We start from the raw sequence: 19,595 nt of genomic DNA, 5'->3' as shown, positions 1-19,595 counted from the left end.
GGCACACGGAGAACGCCCGCTGTGAGGGGGACAGCCCGTGCCGTGACGGCCGGGACTGAGCAGCAGGGGACGGGAATGGAAGGGAGAAACCGAACCACCCAGATGCCAGGAGAAAATGTGGCATGCCCCTCTCCACCCTTAGGTTAGGGGACGCTTTCTCACAGCTGGGCGAAGCCCGGAGGCAATGACAGACCCGCGGGCTGACTACGTGCACGTGAAAACGATGACAGCCCTGCGCCTGCAGCGGCAGCTCAGTTCACAGCCAGCCCGTGGCTGGGAAACCGCCTGTAGCGTGCGGCGCAGCTACGAGGCCAGTGGTGCTGATGCGCCAGAGACCCCTAGAGACGGAGGAAAGCCCTGGCTGGTGCGACTCAGTGGGTTGGGCGCCGGCTTGCGGCCTGAAGGCTGTGCACTGAGGGGTCGCCAGCTAGATTCCCAGTCAGGGCACAGGCCTGGGTTGTGGGCCAGGCCCCCAGTAGGGGGCGCGTGAGAGGCAGCCACACACTGATGTTTCTCTTCTCTTCCTTACCCTCTCTAAAAATAAGTGAATAATTTCTTTTCTTCTTTTTCTCTTTCCCTTCCCCTCTCCCTAAAAGTAAATATATTTTTTTTAACAGGAGGGAACGGGAAGAGAGAGGCAGAGTCACTAATCGGTTACCTTCTCAAACGCACTGGACCGCAACTCAAACCTGTAACCTGGGCCTGTGCCCTGGCCGGGAGTCGAACCTGCAACCTTTCTACGGGGCGACCTTGTGGCTAACGGAGCCACAACTGCCACCCACGGCGATGGGTGATTTCAGATGGAGCGCCCCACCCTGACAAACCCAGAGGACCAGCTCTAACAACGGACACCACGTGACCTCCCGAGCACAGGGAGCGGGGAAGCAAGGGGAGAGGCGCCCTGGCCCGCCCCGCTCTGTGCACGAAGGGAAAGCCGAGGGGAAGCCGGTGTGCGCAGGAGGCGGGTGGGAGCAAGGCGGCGGAGAAACACAGCTCGGACACAGACCGAGAGCAAGGGACCTCCGTGCTCCCCCGAGCACCGTCCCTGCCCGAGGGGCACTGTGAGCACCGCCCGCATCCCGCAGGCTGACCGCCACGGGCCACAGGCCCACGGGACAGGCCTGTGCAAGAGCCGCAGACGCGGGGGGTGGGGGGGGGGTGCTGGGAGCCTGGCGCTGTCGGGTGAGCTCGGGCTCCTCGCTCCAGGAGCGCGGCACAGAAACACCCCCCGCCCCGCCCTGCTGTCCGTGGCACCTGTGCCCGAGGCTGCGGCAGGCACAACCAGGCCTGCCTCCCCAGGGCCCCTCCCCTCAAACGGACGAGGGCTCCTCGGAGGGCGGGCCGACCAGCGGCCGGCACGGGGACACGGCCAGCACGGGGATGGTGCAGAACGAACCTGGGACGCCTAACTGGGCCGGAAGGTGGGAAAGGGGCCCACGAACAAGGCTGGAGACCAGGCCCGGGGGGCGGGGCGGGGTCTGGGCTGGCCGGGGCCCCGAGTGAGCAGCAACCCGAGGTCCCTCACGGGGGTGACCCCACGCGTGACAGAAACGTGGGGGGGGGGGCTCTTCTCACAGAAGGCCATCTCAGAAACGCAGCAGGAAGCGTGCAGGAGAGGCCACCGTTTGGGGACAGCGCAGTAACAGCCGTGTTGAGCAAGAACCGTCAGTGAACGCTGACACTAGAGGTGCACCATAAAAAAAGAGGAAAAAACAAAGAAATCTAAAGAAAGAGGAGTCTGCCCGCCCGTGGGACATGCAGGTGCTCCCTGGACAGTGGAGAGGGGCCGACTGGGCGGCCGCCACCTCAGCCCGAGGGCGGTGCCGGTGGCGGCAGGAGTCTCGCCCCCGTGGCTCACGAGGACCCGCGCCCGCACCGCCTCGGTGCCACGGCCCCGCGCGGCCCCCGATCCTGGCTGCATGCGGAGGGCGCACGGCCAGGCTGGAGCCGCTCTGACCCCACTGCACTGTGCCACTCGGAGGGTGCGGCCGCCCGGGCGGTGGCCCTGCAGACGGCCTCGTGGTGAGGAAACACACTCGGAGGTGTTCCGGGAGGAGGGGCCTCACCGCGGGTGCGCCCCTCGCCTGGCTCAGGACGGGGAGAGCGCGGGGACGCCAGGCGGAACGAGGCTGGTCTGGGGACCCGGAGGGCGCAGGCGTTCCTGCACTCTTTCCGCATCTTTTAGGGAAACCCAAAGTTATTTCAAGACGACAAGACAGGACAGCAACGGCTCTCTGTCCCCGTGCTGGTGGGGGCAGCGTGCCGTCTGCGGGCGCACGGACCGGGACCAGACAAGCGCGCGGCTCCTCTCGCTCCCGACTCCGAACCGCAGGCCCCGGCCACGCCGACGCCCGCCCACTCCCATTTACCGAGAGAGCTGCCGGCTCTGTCCCCCTTCTTCTTCCGGCCCTTCTTGCTCTTGCCCCTGGGCTGGGGCGAGTCGGCCAGCACCAGCTTGCTGCCCGGCGGGTGCTCGCCGGCGCAGGCCGGCTCTGTGGGGCCCGGGCTCGCCTTCCCCTCCTTGACGTGGTTCAGCTGCTTCTTGTTGTTGTTGTTGCTGTTGGCTTTCCTCTCCTCTCTCTTCGGCTCCACCGGGGGGCTGAGGTCCAGCGCTTTCACCTTCGGCTCAGTCTGCGGCCGGGGTCTGGGCTGGCCCTCCGAAGGCCTGGGGGGCTCTGTGGGCCTCCCGCCCGGCTCGCTGCCCGCCTTCCCAGCCTGTTTCGGCTTCTGTTTGCCGGTCCCCGCCTTGTGGTGACGCATGATGTCCAGCAGAAAGGACAGCGGCTCCTGCTGCTTCCCGCCGACCCCCTCGGGCAGGAGAAGCGTGGAGTCCCTGGGGTCCGCCGAGTCGCCGTCCGTGCCCAGCCCGGGCTCTGGGTGGGCGCTGCGTCTGGGCGGGGAGGGTGGGGAGGGCTCCCGCTCTTCGGCCGGCCCCAGGGAGCCGTTGTGCAAGTGCACGGGGTCGGGCCCTGGCCCCGCCGCCGCCTGCAGAGTCCCCGCCAGCACGTCCAACTTGGGACAGTCTTTAGCCGGCCGCTCCTTCTTCTTCTTCTTCACGGCTCGGAGCTTCTGCAGCTCCTGCAGCCGCCGGAGCTCCTCCGCCAGCCGCGCGTCCTCCTCTGGCGCCGGCCGCTGCTCCTCATGGGCGTGGGCGTGGGCGTGCTCCCGGGCCCGGGCCTCCTCCTCGAGGCGCGCCTTCTCCTCCAGCTGCGGAGAGAAGAGAGGGCGGCTGAGGCCGGGGAAGCGCCCCGAGGACGGACGCGCGCGAGGGGCTCCTGAGACGGGCCGCGAGATGAGGACACGAACCCCAAGAGCGCAGGTAAGCCAAAAGCTCTCATCGAAACGTGTGTCCCAGGTACTTTGCACACACACTCACTTTATCTGGGGAAGGGGGCAGCTAAAAAACTACGGCCATCGACCTAGCGCCGGGCAAGTACAAGCAGGTGGAAGCGGCTGCCCCCCAGTGCCCTGGTGGCGGGGGTGACAGAGCCGAGGGCAGGCTGACGGTGCCCCGCGCGCACCTTCCGGGGTGTGTGAACAGGAAATGAGGAAACGTGCACAGAAAACGTGACCCCCCCCCCCCTCCGGGCAGGTCAGTGAGACTCGCCGCCTGCTGTCACCAGACTCCCTGCGACGCTGCAGGGCAGAGAGGCCAGGACGGGCTCTGCTGGGTGAGCGGTGGGAAACGGGCTTTCCTCGGGGACCCCCACCCGGGGGCGTGAAGGACGCTGTAACTTCTGCTCAGAAAACAGACCCAAGTCCCCAGAGTGGGGCCTAGCCCCCTCACTGGCCCAGCCGGGGGCTGGTGCCCGGAAGCAGCTCTGGCAAAAACGACCTGCACGGGGACACGGAGGTCCTCCCACGGCTCCGTTCCTTTCCACCGTATCTCAGCAGGCGTTCTTTCTAAGACATGGTTTACTTGTTCTTTTGTTTTTGTTTTTTTGAAGAAATTAAATACAAAACTACGTCAGAAACCTAACGAGAGGTTTTCAGAAACGAAACCTCACGATGCCCTGGAAGCGACCGGCAGCCCGTGCTGCGCCCCCTGAGGGGAAGCCCCCGTGGCGGCGGGGTCGGGGGGCCCTGTGCCGCTCAGGGCTGCGGGCAGGCCCGCCAGAGGCTGGCACCCACAGCGGACTCACGACGGTCTTTGTGCCGACCACCAGTCCACCAATGAGACAGAGCTGGTGTGTAGGGGGGGAACTTGGTGAGACGGGGTGCTTGGTAGAGAGCACAGGGCGTGAGTGGATGCTAAGGGTGACTGACCGTGCTGAGCCCGAGGGGCTGGGGCATCGGGGCTGGACCCAGACCGGCTCACAAGCACAGAGGCCAGGAGACCAGGGCGGCGAGTGCCCTGGAAAGCGTCTGAGGCGATCCGGGGGCTTCTAGTAACTCCACGGGGACATCTCCAGGCCTGGGGTCCACCCTGGGGCCCCTGGCGCTGTGAACACCTCTGGATGGAGAGCATGCCTCCTTCTCCCCACTCCTGTGGGGCTCTGCAAACCAGGTCTTCGGAGGGCAGAACAGGTCTCCCCCCAAGTCCCTAATCAGCCCCGAGAGCCAGAGCAGCCCTATTTTAGGACTGCGGCACCGGCAGGGTCTGGACGGACACGCCACTGAAGAGAGCAACCACGACGCGCGGAGAACCCCCTGCCACGGTGCAGTCGCAGGGCGGGCACTGTCCGCCCCAGCGGGCCGCCCTCCCTGCGGCCAGAGCCCTCCAGCTTTCCACGTTCCCTCCGTCAGCCCAGATCTGCCCGCCGAGGGCAGACTCCGAAGCTGACACCCTGAGGTGGCTGCACCTAGGAGGACGTCTGGACCTGCTGAGGCACAGGGCTCTGCGGGGAACCCCCAGGAGCACCGAGGGGTCGGCCACGGTCCCTCAGTCGGCTGCTGTCTCAGAGCGCTCTGCGCACTGGCCGGGCCACAGGCCGAGTCCTGTCACGGCCTGCAGCCGGGCAAGCCTGCTCCTGTGCCGTCCCAGCCCTGTGCGGGGGTGGGACGGCCCCGCACCGTCCACAGTGCCCGCCCCCGGGCAAGGTCACTCCACCACTGTCTCCAAAAGCCCACCGCCGTCGCCCTCTCCCTCTGCTTCCCTGGGTGCAGAGGCGGAGGCTCTGCCCCCCACGCTGGCCAGCACGACGGCCTGAAGGCCTGTGCAGGCCCACCGATGCCGCCGGCCAGTGTGGGAGCTCCCGGCCCCGAGGCCCCGGCCGCAGGGAAGCAGAGGCGAGCGCGGACACAGGCGCGGGCTACCTTTCTCTGCTTGTGCCGCGCCCGCTTGGCGGCCCGCGAGCTGCTCACGGGCTTGGTCTCGGAGCTGTTGATGAAGCGCAGCAGGTCCTCCACCCGGCGGTGGTCCACCACGCTCTCGCGCTCCGGCAGCTGGCCGGCCTTCTTCGGCTGCTCCTCCTTCCTCTTCGTCAGCCGCAAGCGAAGCTTCTCTCTCATTTCTGCGTAATTTCTACTTGTTGGTGCAGCGGGGGGCTACGATAATAAAAAAAGAACATGACTAAACTATAAGCTTCAAGTCTTAATAACGTTGAACGTAAACTTCAGACTAGTTCTAAAAATAAATTTTTCTTATTATTCAAATACACGCTTACCATGAAAAATAAGGAAATAAGAGAAACAACTGGCAAGAAAACGTATACATTCATAAAACAGCTAAAAGTATGTACACTCATGTACAAAAATAAGTGTTTTTAAGCTGAAAAGGAACAGTTGCACACGCTGATTAATCTGCTCTCCACGCGGTGCAGTGCGGTGGTCCCTTCCCGCCAGTGAGGGAGTCCGGGCCCCTCTTCGCCCGTCTGCAGGCTCCTCTCCGGTGCCGACAGGAACCAGTCGCCCCGGCCCCACCGGGGCTCCTGAGTGGCCGCCGCGCACAGGCGCACGGGCGCACGGCGCAGGGGACACGGGCAGAGCTGCGGCGACAGAACAACACCCACTTCTCCCACGGCCGCCGCGGCACCAGGGCCGGCGTCTCCTCGGGGGCCAGGTGGCTGTTCCACAAGACGTGGGAACGCCCGCGTGCCAGGTCCCTCGGCGCGAGGAGGAGGGGCAGCGGCCGCACATGCTCTGCCGGCGTCCCATGCGGCGGCTTCCGGTCTGGCCTCCCCCCGCTGCCGAGCCGGGCCCCACCCAGCTGACTGCAGTCGACTCCCAAGCGCGCACCAAGGCTGCGCCGAAGCCCTCACAGCCACGCCTCTGGGCAGGTCTTCCCATCGCAGCCTCGGGCGCGGACAGCCTGGACGTGCGAGCGTGGTTTTGAACCAGGCCCTGGCGTGGGCGGGGCTGCGGGTGAAGCGTCCACACCACCAGCCACAGCCCGAAGGCCGCCCGCCCCGGGCTGGCGCGCGGACGCGGAGGCACGCGGAGGCCGGCTGAGCACTCACCCCGCCGTGCCCGAAGAATTCACAGTAGCAGCAGTCACAGTACTTGCCCTCCTTCTGGTTGGTGGAGGTGGACGTGCTGGAGCTGTGCTCCGAGCAGCTGTCCTCGTCGGCGCTCTCGTCCCCCTCGTCCTGCTGCGGGTCGTACGCGCCGTTCTCGCAGCGGTGCCCTTCGCAGTCGGGGTCGCTGCGGGGGCGCAGGGGCCGTCAGCGCGCGCCCGCCCGCGGGCTCTGCCCCTCCCGCCCGAGGGGAGCGCAAGGCCCGCAGGGAGGGGGGGCTCCCAGGAGTCGGGGAAGGCGGGGGTGGCCGGGCGAGGCGGCAGGGGTGGCGGGCGGTCACCCCTAGAGGCCCCGTCGGGCACGCGGTCTCTCCACTGCCCCGCGCCACCACTTCATCCTGGGGGGAGTGTGGGGGGGGTGGGGGGGTGGTGGTGGTTGTGGTGGTGGTGGCTTCTAACAGACAAGGTCAAAGGTAACAAACACCGTCTTAAAAAAGAAAACTGTTGAGGGACAGGGACAGTCTTGTACTGCTGTACTTAGTTTAATGTGCGACAGACACAACTGAAACCCCCCAGGGCCCGACCCCATGCTGTCAGGGTTGGGCGGGGCCTGCACACCAGCGGGGGGTGGTGCCCAGCTCCGCCCAGACCTCAGCCTCTGACAGGGCCCCCCCCACCCCCTCTCACTGGCCGTCAGCCACACAACCCTGGCGATGGGGTTCCCACGGCCGCTGTGCCCTGGTGTTAGGGGGCATGGCACCCCGTTTCCAAAACGCCCTGGCCTTCGCCGCCAGGGCCCGGACTCACCTGCAGACACTTGGAGGTGCACTGACGGAGCCGTCCGCGGGGGGGGGTGGGGGTGCCGCTGAAGCAGGACAGAAGCTCTTGCGCGAATCCCCAAACCCCGGGGACGGGGCCGCAGGTTTGGGGAAGGCGGGGGCTGCGAGGTTCCCCAGGTGAGGCGTGGGGGCCGGAGAGAGGGTGGCGGGGGCGAGCGCGGGGAGCGGGGCCAGGCCCGTGGGGCTGCTCCTCGGGGCGGCGGGCACGGCGTGCCGGTGCTCCTCCTTGCCGATGCCGTGGAAGACCTCGCCTGCGGGGAGACGGCGTCCCGACGGCTGAGCCGCACACGCGCTCCTGCTCCCCCCCGCCGAGACCGCCCACCCACCAACTCCGTCCGTCCGTCTCGAAAGGTTCAAATCTGAGAAAGTCGGAGGACCCAGCACAAAGAACACCCAGCACCCCCCCACCCCCACCCCCGGCCCGTCACCAGCTGACATCCTGTCCTGAGCCCTCTACCTCTCACACGCACCCCTGAAACGCTCTGGCAGGAGCCCCTGAGAGCAGGCGTGTGGCGCTGTGACCGCCCTGCCGCGGCGCACGCAGTGGGTGCCCACCCCTCAGGGGTCCATCTCCCACACGTCCTTGCAGCCCCCGCCCCCCCGCGGTCCAGCCCCCAGCCGCCCACCAGCCTGGACCGCGGGTCCTGCTCCAGGCTGAGCTGGAGTGCCACGGGCTCCGGTCCTGCCCACGTCCTGCTGCACCCGGTCTGCCTCCGGCCCAGAGAGCACCCACTGTCAGCTTGTCCTGAGGTGGCGCGCTGACATCCGGCCAGGTGTGCAGTGCAGGGAGTGGCCTGCCAATCACCCGTGGGTGCTGCTCCCACGCAGAGGGGACTGCCTCCCCCACGCGGACTCCGCGGCCCTCAGCACTCACTGCATGTGCACACCTGGGCGGCCGCCAACCTGCTGGCTCAGGAGCCTTCCTGCTTCTGTCGCTCTGCTCTCACGACGGGCCACGGGAGCTTCTCACCGCCCGCCAGGAAGACCCCGGCGCCCCCCCCGCCCCGAGCACCCAGACTGCCGACGGCGGCCGCACTCCGAGCTGTCCGTCCCACTGGTCTCCACAAGCCCGGGCCCCCACGAGCCCGCTCCCGAGCCCCTGACGTCGGCCCCCGGCTGACAACACCCCCGCTGCCAGGCTCGCGGCGCCGCGCTCAGAGGCCAGAGTCTGGCGGCCCCTGCAGGCCCGCCCCCCCACGCTGCTTCCAGAGGCCCAGCGACCCGCCTCTGGCTCACCCCCGCAGGGGCAGAGGCGAAGAGCAGGGCCTGCGAGGCCGAGCCCCAGAGGACGGGGCTGGGACAGTGGTGTGGTCTGGGGCGTGAACACCGGGCCCGGAAGGGCCGTTACAGAGGGCGGTGAGCCCCGAGCCCGCCCGAGGGCCGCCAGCTGTGCCTCACCTATGGACGGAGGCCTCTTGGACGACACCTTGAACTGGCTGTTGCTCGACTGCACCGTGGTGGCCGTGCAGGACACGGAGGAGGTGGCAGACGAGGTGGCCATCACCACTTTGTTTGCTTCCATGAAAGCATCTTGGAAATTGTACAAACATTTCTTCTTTGCAGCAATGTTCTTCTCCTTACAGTCCAAAGCCGCAGGCGCGCCGTTGCTCACCGGAGGCGGGAGGGCGTCCAGTCTCGTCTCCGAGAGCGTCGGCCCGAGCACGTCCCCGCCTCGAGGGAAGAAAGGGGACGTCAGGCTTCTACGAGAAACACCCTCCTGCTCCAGCCCGAAGGGGGTCTGAAGGGTCCACTCCCAGCTCCGGGGCTGCTGGGAAGCGAGGGCCCCGCGGGGGCCGCCCCACCCGTTTACGCGAGGAAACCTCGCGAGCACCGCCGGGTGCCGGTGCCGGTGCCGGTGCCCGGCTCCCCGAGGGCCACGTGACGCCTCACCACTGCTGTCTGCGCTGGGAGCTACTGTTCCCGCCCTGAAGGGGAGGACACTCGGGCTCAGAGGAGCCCAGCAATCTGCCCAAGGTCACACAGCTGGGACCCCTTCCCAGGCACAGACCAGGCGTCCAGTCTAGCTTGCTGTTCTGACCACATGCAGGGGCTGGGCGTGGGACCACCCCCGACAGGGGCCCGGCTGCTGCGGTAACAGCCGCGCCTCCCCAGCTGGGAGGACGGGCTTGTCCACAGCACAGGCCCCAGGGAGGGTCAACGCAGAGGCAGAGAGGGGAAGGGTCACGACACGCCAGCCGACTGCGGCCTGCGGCCCCGCCCGTGCGTGCACTGGGCCGAGGTCTGGCTGTCGCCACCGCCTGAGAACCGCGGGCCGCACACCAAGCCCTGCACGCGACACACTCGGCGGCACGGGGGCAGCTGAGGCCCCAGACGGGCTGCCGGTGTGGCCTGCTCTGCTGGCCAGCGGCCCGGAGCCCCGCCCACCAGAGGCTGGGACCCACCTGCAGGGGTGGGGGGGCCGCCCGCGGGAGACGGGGCAGGGGAGCAGTAGCCCGGGCACGGCTGCACCAGGGACCCGCCCCGCCGGGGCTTCCAGGGGAGACCACAGCCGCAGACGGCCCCCCGCTCCGCTCGGACCGCTGCGAAACTGGAATGAGGTTTTAACAGGTTCCTTACCAGAAATTGTATCTGGCAAGAAAGTGCCAGGACTCCAGTTCTTATCATTCATCACTTCTGATCCCCAAAGACTTATAAACTTAGAACTGTTCCACTCTGGAGCAGTCCCAAAGCAGCTCGGGTAAATATGGTCTTGAAGAGATGCATTGAATACCTGATGCTTATTCGTGTGATTCTGAACAGGTGCTGGCGGTAAAGCCTACAAAAAAAAAGTTCCAATCACATATCAAAGTCAACACTCGGTTTACCTGCGCAGTGAAGCCAGACAGACAGACACGGTATGCCCGGAAACCTCGAGGGACGGGCCTGCGGTGAGCGGCGCCCTGGTGGGACCCGGCTCAGCCAGACTTGACCCAGACGGAGACTCTGCAAGCAGCTGACGCCTCGGGGACTCTGCCGCGCAGGCCTGATGCTCAGTGAGGGTTAGCACCACTCCCCCGTCCCGCTTAAACTTGACATTGTAATGATCACTGCTAAAAAGTCGACTCTAGAATCTGTGATAAGGAACGGCAAAAGTCTTCAGCGGTGCTCTCAAGTGGGGGCAGAAGGCAGATTCCGGGGGGTGGGGCGCGGGGGGAGCTAGGCATTTCGTGCTGCTGGAAGCCCCCAGCAAGGAAGGCCCTTGTCGGGGGGAGGGAGCCGAGCATCCTCCCGCCCCCGCCCGCCACCCAGCCTCCACCCACGCCCCGGGGACTCGCTGCTGGGCCGGGCCTGTCCTGCTCCCTGAGTCACCGCTGCGCACACTGGCCTCCCTCAGTCCTCAGACCCCCAGCTCCTCCCCGGCCTGGAAGTCCCCGCATGCCGAGCGCGTGTTCTGGGCGTGCTGACCGCAGCTCGGGGCCCACCGGCTGAGGCTCACCTTTCAGGCCCCGGCGCCTCTTCCTCGGAGAAGCCCCCACTGACTCCGTCCTCACCCCTCCACACTCACACCGGGACACGGGCCTCCCCCGTCGGCACTGACCGCACTCAAAACTACCCACTGATCCGACGAGCGCCCCCAAGTTCTGTGCGCGTCGTGAGGGAGCGGGCCACCGGGATCCCCGCCGCTGCCCTGCCCCCGACCTTCCCTGGCGGGCCCGCGCCCAGGTGCAGCCCCCAGGGAGCGACCAGCCTGGGCGTGGAACCGCACCGCGGCGTGCCACCTCCGAGACACCGGCAGGCGACGAGTGCCGTGCACTCTCGTGACTTCAGGAGGGCCCCCCCCACCCCACCCCAGAGCAGATGATGGTTTGTTTGGCAGAACCCTGGGGGCCCAGCTGAAGCGAGGGGCGGGGGGGAAGATGGGGGGCGGGGCACGGAGACACGGAGACGGTCTGTGACCACGGGTGTGTGTCCTAGGCTGACGGGCTGCAGGGGCCACATGACAGGGGACTTTGTGCCCCGCCTCTGTCACCCGAGGGCTGGGTGCCGCCAAGGGCCGCAGCACCGGGCGAGGTGACCTGGCTGGGGGAGAGCAGAGGCCAGCCTGGGGCGGGGGTGGGGAAACGACGGCACTGAGGCCGCTGGGGGGGAGGAGAGGTGACAATGCGGAGGGCGGGAGGAGGCCGGAGCTCTCGGGCCACGGCCAGGCCCGACTGGGCGCTGAGCTGGGAAGGGCCGTCTGGGGCTCCGCCCCGGCAGGTGCTCAGGACCGGGGCTGCACGTGCACTCTGGCCCCACTCCCAGCCTTTGGGCTGCAGACGGAGGGGTTCAGAGGGCGCCTCTCCCCTGCGCCAGCTGTGTGACCTCCGGCAAACCGCCCCTCCCCCTGGGCTGCAGTCCCCTCCTCCAGAACACAGAGTCACCCACCTCCGGGGCGGCAGGGCTCGCATCAGGCAACGCGCGTCAGCGGGGCGGCACGCTGCGCGGCCCCCGTCAGCCCTCAGCGAGCGCCGCAGCGGACCACTGTGCCCGGGCCACACTGCGGCCCCACGCACGGCCCGCCCCGGGCTTGGGCCGGCGCCCTCCCACGGCGCAGTGGAGCGGGCAGTCGCCCCAGTCAGGCCTGACTGGGCTCGGGGAGGCACGGGTGCGGGGCGAGGCGGGACGAGCTCTCGGAACTGGAGAGCAGGAAGCCGGTCTGGAGTAGCCCCCGGGGGAAGGCGGGAGCCCGAGGCGGCCATGCTGCGTGGACCGGGGCCAAGAGGGAAGGGCCCTGCCCGCCCACAGGCAGAGACACACTGAGAGCTGCTGCGCTGAGAGGACGCCGGGGAAGGTGACCAAACGGAAGGGCTCTTACCCTGAAGACGGTCTGCGAGGGAGGCACAGGGACGCCTGACCAGGGAGGACCGCAGCCCCCCACCGCGGCGCCCACGCTGGGAGGGGGCTCCGCAGCGCCTCAGGGACTTCCCGAGCGCCACCCACCCAGACACAGCCGGGAAGGCCGGGCTGAGAGCCTGGACCCACCACCCACAAGGGCCCAGAGAGCTCTCGCTGACCCTCCCAAGCCCTGTCCCCGCAGGGCCGCCCCCGAGGAGCTGCCCGCCGCTCCTCCGCTCCGCCCCTGTCACTTCCCCGGGGACCCGTCACGGTGTTCTGGTCTGTACAAGGAGCACGTTCCGGCCCTCTCCGCAGGCCGTGAGGGTCCCGAGCACAGGGACGGGCCGCCTTTCTCCTCCTGGCGCGGGGCCTGGCACCCACCCAGCGACTCCTGAGCAGAGTGCAGCCTGGAGGGGTGAGGGGACACAGCCGTGAGGCTGTGACACTGTCAACGTAAGCCGGTGACCTCCTCAGACGCCCACGGACTCAGAACAGGAGACCCAGAGGCCGACCTCGAAGGGAGCGGGGCCAGGACAGGCCGCAGCTAGATGAGACACCAACCGCCCCCGCCAGCTCAGGGCAGGGCTCGGGAACGCGGGCACCCGCCAGCAGGCCACTTCAGGGCCACACTCCAGCAGTGCGCCGGAAAGCTCAGCAGGAGGCGAGCCCCTCGCCGTGGGGGCGCTGCTGCCCGACCCCGAGCACCGACCCCACGTGACGCCGCCCGCGCTGCGTCTGTGACACACGGGGGCTCTGACACACGGGGCTCCACGGGAGCAGACTTCTGCTGCGAACGGGGGCGCCGACACCCACGCGCCCAGCCAGACGCCTTCCTGAAGCCGCGGGCGCCCGCGGAAGCGGGGGGCACAGCCCGTGACACCCAGGACCCACGGCACCGCAGCCCCGGTCGCTGTCCACAGCCCCGGTCGCTCGCTCGCCCGTGGATGCCCGCAAGGAGGGCCGCCCGCAGCGAGCGCCGGCTGCTTCCCAGGCTAGAGGCGGGCGCACGGCCTCTGATGAGGAAGGAGCGCAGGCCACAGGTCGCACGGGACCCCGAGCAGAGCCGTGGTGTCCACACGCCCATGGAGCTGTCCCTCCAATTCCCACCGGAACGCACACCTGTGCCACGCTCGGCGCCACGCGACAGCTCTGCCGTGACCGGGCCGCAGCGCCCCGCGCAGGGAGCGCACAGCCAAGTGCAGCCCGGAGCCCCGAGGGGCCCCCCCTGCAGGCCCCCTTGATGCGCTGGACTCGGTGACAGTGACCCGGAGACCACTCGCAAACAGTCCTCCAGCCGCAGCACAGAAGGCAAGAGGTCCCTCTGCCCCTGTCCCCAGACGCTGCAGTAGCGCGGGGACGGCTCCGCATGCGTTTCCCAGAGAAAGGAGACATGGGCCGGAAGGCCAGAAACCTTGGGGTCAGTCCGGGTCCAGGCCCGCAGTCGGGGCTGACCACCCCGGGCCCTGCCCCGTGGGACGATGGGTGACACTTCACGTCTGCTCTGCGAGGCCACATGCCCCCACCCCCGCCAGGGCTGCCGCACGAAGGGGGACACTTCGCTCTGGATCCCAGACACACGGCACCAACGCTCTGCAGCCGAGAGCTGAGCCTCCGAGCAAGAGAGGGGACCGCGCAGAAGGTGGCGGTGAGTGCGGGGCAGGAGGACGCAGGGCTGGGCCGAGGGCCCGGGAGCCAGGGGCCGGGCCCACGGCGCCCCACGGAGGCAGGAGCGCTGGAGGCGGTCCGGAGGAGCTGGCGGGTCCGAGGCGGGCCTCAGAGTGAGACAAACATGGGCTCACGCTAAAAAGTTGCCACACGTGCAAGGAAACAACATGTCAACCAAAGAAAACCCCCCAAAACAGACTGAGGTCCTAAGGCTTCACTCAGACACAAAATAGTTACATGCGCGCCCATGACGTGATCAGCCTAGTCATGACCTTGAACCTGTGCATCCCACACACGTAACAGTATTCAAGAAAAGAGCCAGTCTGTGTCTCTCGGATCAGCTGCGACCTCTGCAGGGTGAACCGGAGACCCATGCGACAGGTTCAGCGTCAGCCGGGTGACCAGGAGGGGGGGAGGAGGAGGAGGAGGAGGAGGAGGAGGAGAGGGCTTCGGAACACAGACCAGGAGGAACGCGGGCCCCTCGCCGCAGCTTGGATACGCGGCGCAGGAGTGCAGGGGCGGGGTGGCTGGCGGCAGCCGTCAAGCCACGGGCTCCAGCGGACAGAGGAGACAGACGGTGCGTGAGAACACGTGCGTCGCATGAAGAGGGAGAGGCTGGAAACACCCACTGTGAGAGCCTCGCGGCTTCCAGCGAGCCGAGCAGCAGACCGGACGCGGCCGGGAGAGAACCAGTGAGCGTCCAGGAACGTCCACGGTCACTTTCCAAGCAAAAATGCGAAGAGAAATAATAAAAACCCACCACCACCACCACCAAAAAGAACAAAACATCCAAGAACTGTGGGACAATTTTAAAACATGCAACATACAGTCACGGGAACACCAGAAGGGAAAAAAGGAGAGAGCAGATGGAAGAAGTATCTCCAGTCACAATGCTGGGGATGTTCCGAAACTTACGGCAGCCACCACACCACGCCACACAGCCAGGAAGCTCACCCGACAGAGTTAATGCCCCCAACCCACCCCTCGCACATCACACACAAACTGCAGAACAGAAGGAAAACCCGAACAAGAAAGTCCCGAAAGCAGTCCGGGGGCCGGGGAGGGGAGGCGTCCCTGCGCTTCCGAAACAAGGAGCAGCCTGCGGAGGACGCCTCGCCAGAAACCCTCGAGCAAGGAGAGGGAGGTCGCCAGGCTGAAGTGTCGACAGAAACCCCACCAACCGAGAACCCTGCATCGAGACTGTCCTTGAAGAGCGGGAGAGAGGTCAAGACTCCCGGAGAGGGACGCGGCCGGGGGAACCTGCGGCCGGCGGGCCCGCCCTGTGGCCTGCTGAGGGCAGGGGCAGGCTGCGGGGCGCACGCGGGGTCTGTGGGAGGGGAGGGCAAACACCCGCCAACTGTGGCCCCTCTTCTCCGGACCGCTCCCTGGTCCCACGTGCACTCGGCAGCCTCGCCCGCAGCAGTGTGCTGGGCGGCTGTGGGTGAGCGGGAGCGACGGCGACACGTCCCCAGGGGTGGAGTGACCTGTCACAGGCACCTACGCTGCACACGAAGCAGCGGCCAGCAGCTCAGTGCTGTCTGAAGGGGACTGAGATTCGTTACAGGGTATGCTCCAATGCCATTGTCAAACACTTGAAAAACAGGGATAAATGACATGCTAAGAGAAGAGACTGAAATGCTCAGTGAAAAGTGGAAAAGGCATACCCCAGTGGCACTGGATCGAGCACCAGCCTGTGAACCAAATGTCGCCGGTTCAATTCTCAGTCAGGGCACATGCCTGGGTTGTGGGTCTGGTTCCCAGTCAGCGCATGTGAGAGAGACAACTGATTAGTGTTTCTCACACTGATGTTTCCTGCACTCTTTTTCTCCCTCCCTTCCCCCTCTCTCTAAAAAATAAGTAAAAAATCTTAAAAAAAAAAAAAAAAGCCAGACTGTCAGAGTGGATAAAAGAAAACAAGACAACTATATATTGTCTACAAGAAACCTCCTTCAAATATGAAGACACAGACAGATTAAAAGTTAAGGGTGGACAAGGGTGGGCATGCTAACTTGAAGCTTATCTCAATCAGAAGGAAGCTGGAGCAGCTTCATGGACTTCTGAACAAGGGAAGCCACCAGGGGAGTCGTGTAACATTACACAGTCCATTTTCCAAGGAGATGAAGCAATCTTCAGTGTGTGTGCACCTAACAAGAGAGCATCACACCGTGTGGGGCAGAAATTGCTAGAACTGTGAGGAGAAACAAGACTCCACTGTCACTGTCGGAGATGCCCACACTTCTCCATCAAGACAGACAGACCCAGCAGGCAGAAGGTCAGCGAGGACGTGGTCGAACTCAGCAGCCCCGCCAGCCAACCCCACGGAACCGGCACCTGCAGACCACGTCGTCCACCGGCAGCAGATGACGCATTCTTCCCACGCTCCCACGGAACCTTCACCAAGACAGACCCCACTCTGGGCCATAAAGCAGCCGTAACACACTGAACGTAATCGAAACACACAGTTCCCGGAGCAGAGTGGAATTCACGTAGGGTTTAGCAACAGAGAGGCAGCCGGGGAATCCCAAAATACTTGGACATACCCCACCACAGATTTAATTTCTTTTCTAGCATTTTATTACTGTATTTTCCTCCTGCAGCTACTTTTTAACTTTGAAATAACTTTTACCTCAACGTACAAATTAAATGTATCACTGATATGGAGACACCTGAAAACAGAAAGAGTACTCAAGTTTTCCTAATTATGAGAAGTAAAATTCTTGTGACACTCACCCGAGCATTTTAGGTACTCTGTGTTTACCCTCAACGGCCGAAGCACGGGCCACGGGCAGTGGAATGACGACAACGACACCGCGTCTGGACGGCAACGCCTGCCACCCCAGCGGCCCTGACAACGCAGACACACAGGCGGGCGGAGTGCCCCTGTGCCCGCCGAGCTGGGCCTGCGCCGTCCACCTCCCAGCCGCCCGCCTCCCAGCCGCGCCCAGCCCACCTCGCCGAGCGGGACCGCCCCAAGAGCTGCTCCGGAGGAGCGCAACAGCGTGTGCCCCTCTCCGCAGCCCACCCGCTCTCCCAAAGCTGCTCCTGTCGACTCCCGTGAGCTGTGACCACCTCGTGCGTTTAAGTCCAGAGGGAGCCACCGCACTCAGCTACGTCAGACGAGCTCGGGTAAGACCAACTCGTCCTGCAGGAGCTGGTCAAGGGCGAGGCACGCGTGGTCAGAGGAACGGTCTAACGCCAGGTACAAGTGAAACATCTAGCCCAGCGCACCTCCTTCTTCCCGACGGGAAAGCATCAGCCGACGTGTTTTCTGGGTGTCAGCGCCCGGTCCCGACAGCAACAGTACCGTGGGTGAAAGAAAGCTTAACAGCGTGTCCTGCGGATCTGCCTTTCTGCCCGCGAGTCCTCCACACCCACCTCCGAGAGGACAGTCTGCTTGGTGTCACGTAAAGAGACTGCAGACACAGACGCTGCTTCCCCATGCTGGTCCCCTCCATCCTGTGGACTGCCTGTGACATCCCGGGAAAAGGCCACGAGTCCAAGGAAGCTGGTTTTTAACTAGCGTGTCCCCATGCCCTTTGGGAATAAACCAGCCTCGTGACTCGACGAAGAACTTCAGGGAGTCTTGACAGCATCTACCAGCGAGAAAGAGTAAGAGAACATTCTGTACTCTCGCCTCAGAACAGAGAAAACAAAACTCTGTTCAGGTAAGAACGGGGTGGTGGCTCCCCAGCCTCCCACAGGCACCGGGGGAAGAGCTGCACAGGCGGGCTGGACTGCAAAGGCAGCCCGGCTTCGAACCCAGCGAGGCCTCGCTTCACACCCTCGGTGAGTCCCGTGACTTCGAGGAAAACGCTGTGGCACACGGCCAATGCTGCCGCGAGTGCACCGGCGTGAGAAAGAGTCAGGCTCCTCCAGCACCCACCAGCACTCGCACCGTCACAGTGGAGTCACAGTGGGACAGTGCTGAACAAGACATCACTGAGGACCCACTGTCCGCACCTGAGAACACTGTTTACATCGTTCCACGAACAGAGGCACCCTTCCACGTTCAGAGTGAGCGGCACTCAAGCCAACACAACGTAGGGATAACGGGGCCGCGGTTTCCGAGTGCTCACCGCAACAGCACACGCCTGGAGGACTTGACTCACGTCTCAAGCAGCAGTGTTCTCGCCCGACCTGCACCCCGCCCGGCACACACACGGGAAGCCCCACCCAGGCTCCGCCCACCCCTGCACAGGGCCCACGTAGGAGCGAAAGCGCCCACGGAGCCTGAAAAGCCCCTCCGTGATGTGCCCTCCCTTTCCGTCTCAGCTGGTCACTACTTTACATCAAACCAGGAGGCTTTGGCCAGAATTCTGTTTTTGATTAGAAATGACCGTGAACCAGAATAACGGATAATAAAAATCAGGACGCACAGTAAGAGTTAATAAAGCTAAGTTCAGAACAGCCACAGAGGCACAGCTGTCTACAGCGCCCGGCGCCGAGCCCCGCCCACAGCCCCCTGGAGCGTCCAGGACAGCAGACCGAGCGTGGGGGTCCGCGAGGGGGCAGACGCCCAGGAAGCGGCGCTGCCGGGATCCCGCCCCGGCCTGGGGCAGCCTTGGCACAAGTGGTCTCGGAGGCCCCATCCGGTCCGCCTCCAGCTGCCTCTCTCGGCCGTGTGGCGTGGGGACCCTCTGGTGCACTGCGCCCAGGGCTCCTCCTCCAGCCGTGCGTTTCTGCGAGTGCTCCGTTTTTCTGAGAACAGCACAGCGGTTCCGGACTCCAGAGCCCAGCTGATGTTCAAGGGCCCCCGCCGCCCCTCCCCCAGGACGCGCCAAGCCCTCGAAGCCACAAGGGCAGTCGCCCCAGGTATGACCCATCCCCTGAAGAACCTTCCATTCTAGTGAGTTCTGAAGGAACAAACCGTGACTTCCGTGACTGTTTTATAATGTACAGGCTCGACATTCCAAGAGCTTAAGCGCTAACGGCAGAAGGAAACACGGCAGACCTCCCTGCCAGAGCGGGCACCGTTCTACACGAGCCGCCAGTCTAGAGCTCTGCCTGCCAGACCCTCCCTGCCCGACTCACCTTGCTGTGCGTGAAGGGGGGCGCTGCATACAAGGTGGGGTGGGCCAGAGGGCGCGGCAGGCGGGGCACGGTGTGCAAGGGCACGTGCCCGTGGATGTGGGGGTACAGGTGCAGGGCGGGGTGCGTGGGCTTCTCCGGGCTCAGGAACTGGTGGCCGGGCGGAAGGGCTCCGGCCGTCATGGCCGACAGCGGCAGTCCGGAAGCTTCCTGCTTGCAGACGTGGCATTCACAGGTGTTCGAGGCTTGTTCGGCCTGAGGGAGAGACGGAGACGGGGCGCAGCGCAGGTCAGACGCACCCTGCTGAGCAGGCGCACGGTGGGGACAGGCTCGCCCCGACGCCCCGTTGGCTGGGGCCCTCCTCCTGTGGGAAACGGGGGGCCCGAGAGCCCAGGCCTGCAGGAGCCCGGGGAGAGGGGTGCACACCCCGTTCCCCGGCAGCTGTCTGCACAGGAACACGGGACTGGTGACGAAGGCAGAACGGACCCAAGATGGGACCTCCGCTTAGTTGGAGCGAAGTGTCTAGCTGAACACAACTGTCCGAGGCTCTGGACACCAACTGGAGGGAAAGGGCAGCTGGGAAGCATTTATTCACGTGCACCTGCGGGGGCTTAAGGTGAGCAAGGCAGGAGCTGGCCTCCTGCCTGGAGCTGTCCCCGCCGAACCCCCACACCCCTGAACAAACCAGAAACACAATGGGAAGGCCAACAGGAGAATGCAAACGGCACCTGAAAGGTGTGTGGCACAAGGAAAAGCAGCCCAGGGAGGAAGAGGGACACCGCCACGTGACAGAGGCAGCAGCGGCGGTGGGCGTGCCGCTGCTCGGCACACGAAGTGGAGGCAAAGCCCCCCAG

The 19,595-nt window shown here is 65.4% G+C and overlaps 1 protein-coding gene across 2 annotated transcripts in view; it reads right to left on the bottom strand.

Annotated features, from left to right (window-relative positions):
* Window positions 1–19,595, bottom strand: part of FAM193A (family with sequence similarity 193 member A) — a 108,789-nt gene that overhangs the window by 8,989 nt on the left and 80,205 nt on the right. For both annotated transcript variants that reach the window (XM_045834402.1, XM_045834403.1), the window contains exons 13-19: window positions 18,745–18,996; window positions 9,811–10,009; window positions 8,632–8,904; window positions 7,202–7,484; window positions 6,399–6,582; window positions 5,257–5,487; window positions 2,370–3,207 (exon numbers count right to left, since the gene is read on the bottom strand). In XM_045834402.1, the coding sequence (XP_045690358.1) occupies window positions 2,370–3,207; window positions 5,257–5,487; window positions 6,399–6,582; window positions 7,202–7,484; window positions 8,632–8,904; window positions 9,811–10,009; window positions 18,745–18,996 (2,260 nt within the window). The remainder of the gene's footprint in view (window positions 1–2,369; window positions 3,208–5,256; window positions 5,488–6,398; window positions 6,583–7,201; window positions 7,485–8,631; window positions 8,905–9,810; window positions 10,010–18,744; window positions 18,997–19,595) is intronic.

The sequence above is a fragment of the Phyllostomus hastatus genome, unplaced genomic scaffold (genome assembly GCF_019186645.2).
Source record: "Phyllostomus hastatus isolate PE091 unplaced genomic scaffold, TTU_PhHast_1.1 phas_contig_196, whole genome shotgun sequence".
Taxonomy (NCBI): Eukaryota; Metazoa; Chordata; class Mammalia; order Chiroptera; family Phyllostomidae; genus Phyllostomus; species Phyllostomus hastatus.
This window is presented reverse-complemented; position numbering and strand designations above follow the sequence as displayed.